Source organism: Pyxicephalus adspersus, chromosome 3 (assembly GCF_032062135.1).
Source record: "Pyxicephalus adspersus chromosome 3, UCB_Pads_2.0, whole genome shotgun sequence".
Lineage (NCBI taxonomy): Eukaryota > Metazoa > Chordata > Amphibia > Anura > Pyxicephalidae > Pyxicephalus > Pyxicephalus adspersus.
The window spans coordinates 19858471-19867643 of NC_092860.1; the positions used below are offsets into that span (position 1 = coordinate 19858471).

The 9173-nt window shown below is 35.9% G+C and overlaps 1 protein-coding gene across 1 annotated transcript in view; it reads left to right on the plus strand.

The window, feature by feature from the left end:
* Positions 1-9173, plus strand: part of SLC12A5 (solute carrier family 12 member 5) — a 66686-nt gene that overhangs the window by 7924 nt on the left and 49589 nt on the right. The window contains exon 2 of the mRNA XM_072403801.1: positions 8652-8731. Coding sequence (XP_072259902.1) covers positions 8652-8731 — 80 coding nt within the window. The remainder of the gene's footprint in view (positions 1-8651; positions 8732-9173) is intronic.

Consider the following 9173-nt stretch of genomic DNA (forward strand, 5'->3'; position numbering starts at 1 on the left):
TGTGAGTTTCTGATGGACATTGCAAATGCCTATTATAATGCATGCATAGTCCACTGTTCTTAATACAAAAAAGGCAATGAAGCTATCACTGGAGTGCAAGCAGTGCTGCAAACATGCTGCATGGGATCGGAACCTCTGATAGGCACCTGTACATTTTAAAAATGCAATTTGCTATGACACAAAGACAAAATGTCTTTCAGTTTGGGTTTACATCTTTTTTAATACGAGCATGCAGGAAGAAGTGATAATCTGCAATCTAAATTGATCCAATAAACCCGTGAGAACTCATTATTGGCTGATCTAAAATCTGATTCGTTGACCTGATACATCACCATTGATTTTTTGCACTGCCTCGGTGAGCATGTCCCTTTGTTTGTGAAGGTCCTTGGCCAGGAAGCTTCCTTGCAGATCCATAATTGGTTTGAGCAGCTCTAATACTCTATGTGACCTTATTACCATAAAAATGGGGGCAATTTTATTTTGCCCCACTGATTCATTCCTCCTCTTATCATAACGTTGAGGGACTGCATATTCTTGGACTACATGCAAGTGATGATCACTGAGGGCTTTGTAATCGTAATGAAAACAGAAGCTTAGGCTTGCATAGAGATGATATTGGAAGAGTAGCCCTTGGGGAAGAAGATCATGCTAATTTTTATTGAGCGGATTTTTATGAGCTGTGTTACCATACTGATAATGATTAGTTATATAATGGAATTTTGTTACACATAGCAATTGAGAATAGTGTTATGTTAGTTTCATGGCTCTAATAGAAGAACTTCCAGTTGCTGTTTTTTCCCTCTACATTCCCTTATTCTCTAGGTATTACTAATATTCAATAGCAAGCTACAGAGTACAAAGGAGACGGCTCTGTACTGAGCTATATGCATCACAAGAGATAGATGAGAGTATTTATACAACTGGGTCACTTTGTAAAAATGGTTGGAGTAAAGGGTAGAAATATTTTTAGCTCTCTGAAGGATTGCCTAGTAATGTATTATGATCAAGATATGCACAATATCTTATTGGATGTTCAGAAGGCCCATCTAAAACCTTTTTCTGGTTGCAATAAACCAGTTGGAGAGCACAGTTGGTCAAAGCTGTGCACAAGTTTGTCATTTCCTACAGGTGGATGTACCTGTAGCCAGTTGTGTCTGATGGAGCTATGGAACCACAAGCAGAGAGGAAAGTTCTATGTGCCTTATGAAATTCTAATTAATAGTGAAAAGAAGATGAATGGGTTGGAGGGGGTTTACAAGGCTGTTATCTTCCCTAAGACCCCATTCTGTCATCATCTTTCTGTCAATGCAATACAGGAGCTTCTCTATTGCCATGGAGGCTTCGAAACTGCATTGGTGGAATCCTAGGTGGGAAGTTGATATAACCTTGTGTTGTCTGCTTTTTGGTCTCCTGTTTGGAATATTAAAGGTTCTTTTTAAGGCAAGATTGGCTAAAACGAATTATTTATACTGTATGCATGGACATCAAAGCAAATACAAGGAAATATACAAACTCAGTGCGGATGACGCTCCTATGGATATTGAATACAGGAACCTACCACTGATAAGTAGCAGTAGTAATCCCTACACAACCCAGACACCACTGTTATGTTTCTTACCATAAAAAATTGGGTGAAGCCAATGATTTTAATGTTTATATCATTGCTACAAAATTTGATGTTTAGTGTTGATCCTGGATGCTAATGCAATGAGGTTATTGAAGTTGCAGTCAATTTCTATATTTGATAATAGTATTAAGGGTTGATGTAAATAAATTACAGAATATGTTTGTTCTATCCATAAACCCTTCTTATTTCACATGTGGCTCTACACTCATTGGGTTATCTTTTTTTGATACTGATGATGGTGAAGGGCTGCAGATTATGTTGCACCTGCTGATTATGGTCATTTGTTGCTGTAATTAAAGGTATTGTTTTCTGATGATGAGAAAGAAGCTTCCTAATGATGCTGGTGACTGTGATAATTATAGGCTCCTGTGCTGGAATGATGAGGGGACACAATAGGCTTGATGCAATAAATAAATAAATAATAAATTGAAAAGTGAAGTATATGTGTGAATATGCTTTTTGCAGACGATCAATTCATGATTTAAATAAATGTAAACACTAAATGGGTGACATTTATTTTGCTAAATCACTGTGGATTAGAATTAATTGTACTTTTCAAAATCAAGCGCTGTTGATGCTGTCACTTTTTTTTAGCCTTCTTTGCATCAGTGTTGTTGATTTCCTTCAGCCCTTTTTAGCCACATTCTGTCTATATGCATGTGCTTCTAGGCAACACATTGATCTGGACATACTTATATATAGTAACATACTTATTAATAGTAAATACAGTGGGCTATGCTTGTGGAATTTGTGTAGGAATGGGTACTTGAAGTTTCTATTGGGAATACATGTGATGGGGTGATAACACAGAGGAATAATTGGGAGTTTTCACTCCATTACAGGATGTACCTAAAAAAGAACCTTTATGGCATTATAATCAAGTATAATTTACCAAATTAGGCAGATTTATTTAAAACAATTACAGTAACATACTAAAGCTTTTTTTGGGATAGCAGGTTAGCCTGTTCACATAGTAAATAAATTAATATGCTTGGAGATATATTACACTTATATACCAATACCAATTTGGTAAATACCAAGCATGTCCCCAATTGTCCACATTGTGATGGCACCAATATTTAGATATTTTTTTATGTATTTTTTCATGAACTAATCTTTATTTAATTAGATAAAACTTTGTTCCCACTTATCACCAACGCTGTCATGGAGCACAGTGCCTTTTCTGCCATTCTCCATCCATAGGATGGGAAGGCATCCCATCCAAGGTTCAATTTAAAAGGCACTAGGAACTCTGGGGTGGTTTCCTAAAAAGAAAACTAAAAAATGTCAGAGTTTTTTGGTAGAAGAGGCATGCAAAACTTTTCCTGGCCCCTGGTGGCTTTTTGTTTTTTGCCTATCCTGCATGGTCCATGAGCCATGCCATGTAGAGCCTGGCTCTGTACAGGGAAACAATGCATATAAACCCAGACCCCATTGGCATATGTGTAAAAGTTGCATCACCAGTGACCTTGAAGTCTGTCATGGAGTTAGGGGTGAGAATGGCAGATTTGGAGGATGCCTATGGCCGGTTTCTTAACCTGTCATCACTTTACGGCACCTACAAAAAGGTCTGCTCCATTATCAGAACATAATGCTGTAAATACTTTGCGGATTATGGCACAAAATCACCAACCAAAACTTTGTTCTGCTTTACGACAACTCAATCCTTTAAATTGAGTTGCCAATGGATTGTACCTTGGCAACTGCTGTACTTTTGCATTAGGGTGCCATCCTATATGGAAAAAAGAGAATTTTACTGCACATTAATGCAACACATAAGTATAAATAGACTTTAAATACCTTTAAATCTAATTGTGGAGCAGTTCCCTTTAGTTTCTTGGCCCTGGAAAATCTGATTATAGGCAAATTAGGTTAACATTAAAATGTTGTACACCCTTGTAGGCAAAATGTATCTTATAAAATGTATGCTTTGTTGTTGATTGGTTGTTGCGTGGGTATGCAACATTCCTTACAGTTTGTTGTTTTTATAGTTTAATACCAATTGTGTAATAAGCCCTGATCTGGAACTGAATTATTGTTTCAAAAAAGCCAAAATTGAGACAATTGTATTTTTGTTGTATAGAGTGGTCAATTGTTATGGCCGATCGTTTTTAGTGCTCTCTGTGACCATGTCAGTGACAAGAACCCTTACTTCTCCGTCTCTTTGATAGGAATAGAGACAATAAGACAAGCACTTTTTTTTAATCAGCAAATAGCACTTAGTAGCATGGGGAAGGTTGGAATAATTGTCAAGGTTTTATTGCTTTTTCTATCTTTATTTGTTGTGATAATTTTATTCCTATTTCTGGGAAAAGAAGAATATCACCTGTGAAAACATACATAGTAATTATAAGTTCTGACTCTTCCATTCTCTATGCTAAACGTAGTGCCTAATAAATATTTAACTTTGCCTTGGTTATAAAATTTTATAGAAAGCAGGCAGAAGAAAGGGACTTTATTGACAATACAATAAGAAAAATTGTGTCAATAAAAGAAACTAGTTTAATATATACTAATAAAAACTAGTCTTTAACAAATGGCTCCACCATAACTATCTCAGATCAGATGGATGTCTTCTCTCCCTTTCCTGTATCTTCTGTATAGTCATGGTTTAGGGATGGTTCAGTTTTGAAATAACTGCAGAAATTAACTCTTTTCATGATAAACTTTTTTCTCCTGATGAAGCATTTTCTACTTGTGAAACATGTACCCTAATATGGGTGAAATGTGGAGCCTTAGGCAAAAGAAATAATATCACATTATCCAGAGTTATTCTGCTGAATATGATCTTGTTCTGTTCAGTCATAAATGTTATAGCACTATGGTTTGTTAAAGACAATATATAAAAAAAATATATATATATATATATATATGTATAAAATTTCGTTTTTTTTTTATTATTGCGCTGTTTAAGTCCTGATTTTTCTTCTTTCTTTTGTCTATGTCATTTTTTAAATGCTTTGGCACAAGGCAATTTTAAATTGTTTGGTTGGACAAGAGTGCAATATTGGTGCCCTGGTTATAAAAACTAAAAGGAAACAAAATTACAACATATAAATTATTCACTGTATTTATATAGCACCAACAAATTTCAAAACCACACATTGACCCACTGACATCAGTCTTCATCCCATAATATTCTCAACACAGCTGTGATAACATGTGCACCCTAAGGTTAGTTAGGTCCGTAGCCAATTACCCTTATTGAAGTATACCTTGTTAGAAAGGAATGAAGAGTCTTTACACTGATTAGCTTAATAGTTAATTTCTGAAGTGCAGTTTTTAATTATGAGTTTTTGATTTTACTAGTTTAATAATTTTAAACATATTTTTAATGGAAATGTATTATTTTGAAAAGAAACCAATCATTGACTCTTTTGGAAAACAAGCATATGGGTAAAATAGGGAAATATTCCTCTGGTAAACCAAAATTCTGATTAAAGGTGAAGAAAAGTTTTGTAGCAAATTGTAACAATTTTTTTAAAGCAAACACTCCACCAAACTGTAAACTTTTTATTTTGGGTACAGTAGTTGTGTTGCACTTTAGAGCTATGCTAGTTTCACCTATCTACCATCACGGGGCACCATTTTGACTGCTTCCATACTTATTGTTATTCTATGGGACCTTAGGAGGGAGAGTCAAATACTGCTACATTGCAGATGGATGCAGAATAGGTCCGCAGGGGAGGTCCTGGTCCTGGTATAGGCATAGTACAGGTTCACTTTAAACCTTTCTTTGAAGAATCCTTTGTTAAATCAGTGTCTTCATTACAATTTGCTATACCCAAAAGACTAAGTGTTCTGCTGTATAATTTTACAATTATCACTCTAGGGAGTCTCAGTTAATACACATGTCTGAATGCCAACTGACCTTTTACAAGCTGAACACCTGCTGCACTCAGCACTAGCATTTGTACTATGACATTGTCAGCGCTGGTGACAGGGGAAAACTTATTGGTGTTCTTTTTGAAAAACTCCAGATCTCTACATCTCAACCCCCTCCCAATATATATATATATATATATATATATATATATATATATATAATTAGTTTGGAGTTGGAGAAGGCATATTACTTCCAGTATAGTTCTAAGCAAACCTAGAATTTGCCTAGTTGTAAAAAACACATGTGGGCATTTTCCTGGATATACAGTTTTACCTGATAGAGAAATCTAGCACTTCAAGTCAAACAAATATATTATGATGGATAATTCATTGTATGTTTGTTAACAGACTTTAGTGCACCAAGGACAATATCAGCACTTGTTTGACTGGAGACCATTGAAATCTTTTTTATTTTATTTACTTTTTATTCATTTCACAGACAGCAGGAACAAAGTCTGACGCATTTCGCACAAGAACGCGTCAGAGTTTGCTCCTGCTGGCTGTAATTGAATAAAAGAGAAAACTCCTGCGTTGCTGTGTATAGTATTCTTTTGATTGCAAGTTATAAGGTTTACCAGCAAAAGCGAGCTGGCACTAACATCTGGGAATTGCAGAGGAGTGTAAAACGTAAACCCACCTGTACTGAACTATGGGATTGAGTTGGAACCTTTCTTATTTGAAGATTCTAAATCAGGAATTTTCTTTTTTGTGTAGCTAAAGTTCCAAATTGATTTCTGACTCTTTGTGAAGAAGTATGGGGAGCTCCCAATTTCCCTGTGCTTCTCTTTATTGTTTTTAAGAAATACGTTGCTTTTTTGTTATCACTTTCAATGTAAAACCTTGAAAGAAAAGGACTGGGTGGTTTACCTTGCCGAGTGAGGAAAAGGAAATATTCCGAGTTTCTGGTTAAATGTAATGACACTTCTGGATAATGACATAAAAGTCTACATATGTAATGAGGAGAGCAGCATGATGGTAGTTATCAGGGGAATGATGGGGATGGTGATGACAACATACTGGGAGTTACAGGCAGACCCCGTCTGTTCACTCCTCTACTTTACTGCTGCAGAATGTCTTAATTGATTCTCCACTCATCAAGAAAAGAGCTCAGTGCTTGTCCAACATAAAAGCAATGCTGTTAAATTTCTGCTTGGAGACTTTGTTCCATGCGTTTGGTACACTTCACTTACATCTCTGTGGTTGTTATAGCTCTGGTGCTTCCCACAGTCCAACTACAGAGCATGACCTTTTGTACTAGTACTCCCCAGTAGGTACTTGTCTTTGTAAGCTTGTGTTAATTACACCACATACTTTCCTTTACAGTCGTGGTTTCATCATGTTGCCATTTTCTGGGACAAATGCATTTCATATTAGGGAAAGTAACGAGCATTAAAGCTCAACAACACCTTTGTAAGAATTATGGCGTAATAATAGAGAATTGTGAAATTAAGATTGTCAATGGTATTAAATATTTATATTAGGTTTGTGTATATATATTTTGGCACCTAGGGTGACCATAGAATCTTATGGGAGGAGGTTATATTTTGCTTGTTGTCATTGGTGTTCTTGCTCTTGTATTGCATTTTGAGTCAGTATAGATACCCATAGACCAGTGCCATTAAAAGGCCTGTTAGCATCAAAGCAGAATACAGTATTACCCTCTCAAACATTTTTCAAAACCCCAGCAAATATATTTCTAAACAGACCCCCCTCCTTGCAATCAGTCCCCATTATTAAACCTGTCTAAATTAATAATTTCACCCTCATTTTGCCCTTTCTGCCCCCTTCTTCCACTGAAACACCCATCGCTGTCTTCTTTTCAGACTACCCCTCAATTTGACCTATCTGTAAACCAGTATTCAGTCCTGCCATATTAGGCCAGTACATTTTATTGTACTGTTGCTAGGAGTTAGCAAGGAATAGGTAACATACTCCATGAGACACTTGTTCTACTACCGGTATACTCAGCTCAACAGGTACTCTTTAAATATAAAGTTTGCTCAGATATATTAGTACCCAAAATGGTAACATTTAAATCCAATTTTATGTTTGAAAAAGAAAAGTACAATCCATTCCAAGGTGAAAAAAATAGGTGTACGTAGGGCCAGTTTCTGCGTAGCCAACATGGGCCTAGCCTAGAATGCCAGGATAGCCAGGGACATTTGTGAGCATGCCTAAAATAGACAGTTGTACAACTCAGTGATTTATTTGTGTTTTTAATTTTTATTGGTTGTTATTAGGGTTTCCTCCTCAGTGCTTTAAAAGATATATCATTGTTTGACCTAACTATGTGTCTTAGAAGAACTTGGTCCAGGAGTTGTAGGCATTGTATTGTGGTTCCAAGTTATGTTGTGCCTTGGCTGGTTCCATTTACATAACCAAAGACAGTACTTTACTTATCTAGTCATCAGAGCGGACAGAGTGTCTCTTTTAGTCTCTCTCATTGGGCCTGATTCATTAAAGCACCTCCACAGCTGGAGAGGATACACTTTCATCAGTGAAGCTGATGCTAGCAAATGTTTTGAATTCTAGATCAGATCCGTTCCAGGTTTGCTGGATCACCCAGCTTAACTGATGAAGGTGAATCCTCTCCAGCCTCGGGGAGCTTTATTAAATCAGGTCCTTTTTCCAGTCACATGTCTATGTATGAAGGGCACCATGGTACATTAATTAAGGATTCTTGTCTAACATCCTAAAAAGTATACTCTGTATCAGTAGAAGAATTATTTGTTTTATAGCAATCATATAGATATTATCAAAGTATGTGAACATTTATCCACTCATTCTCATCAAATGCTATTGTAACTGCATAAACCACTGTATAGCCAAGAGCTCTGGGTCCCCTGTGCTTCTCTGGCCTAATAACAGGCACATGGTCTTCCATGGCTGTAGTTACGTCCTTGAGTATAATAAATGATCTGACAAGCAGTAGATATTCAGCACTGGTACATATGCATACATTTATTTTTTGCTTTTATTCCTTAACTGCTCAGCTCCCATGATGCAGCAGATGCAGAGATTATGTACAAACACATCGTTCATGAGGATATCAAGTAACAGAGTGCTTCTCATTTGCATTTCTGCTGCTTTCCAAATTGGATCAAAGTGAATAATGATGCATATTTTTCTTTTTTTGCAGGAGATGGAAATCCCAAGGAAAGCTCCCCATTTATCAACAGTTCAGAAATGGACACTGGCAAAAACATGGCTTTGTTTGAGGTAAGAAGCAATCAATAGCAAACAATAGCAACAATCAGAGTTTAGCTTTCATAAGTAGTTGGAGCAATTGGTCAGCGATTGGTTGAACTTTTCCTGTTCATTCATTCCTTACTAAAGACCATGGCAACACAGATAAAAGTTGTGGATATGATGGCAAATACCAAAATCAAGCTATGAGTATTGATTATTATTGCAACTTGTAATATTATACCAAACTATACCATACGATAATAATAAACAAAGGTCCAGTTCTTTTATTACAACATTTTAAAGCACTGAAAAAAAATATATTATCTGGTGCATTCAGCTAAAATCAAAACTAATAATATTATTTTTTATTTTATAGGTAAAATAATTATGATATAATATTATATGTAATAGATATTAGTGGAAATATTTCCCCCAAAAGATTTTATACAATTTAGGTTTATATATCTTCCAA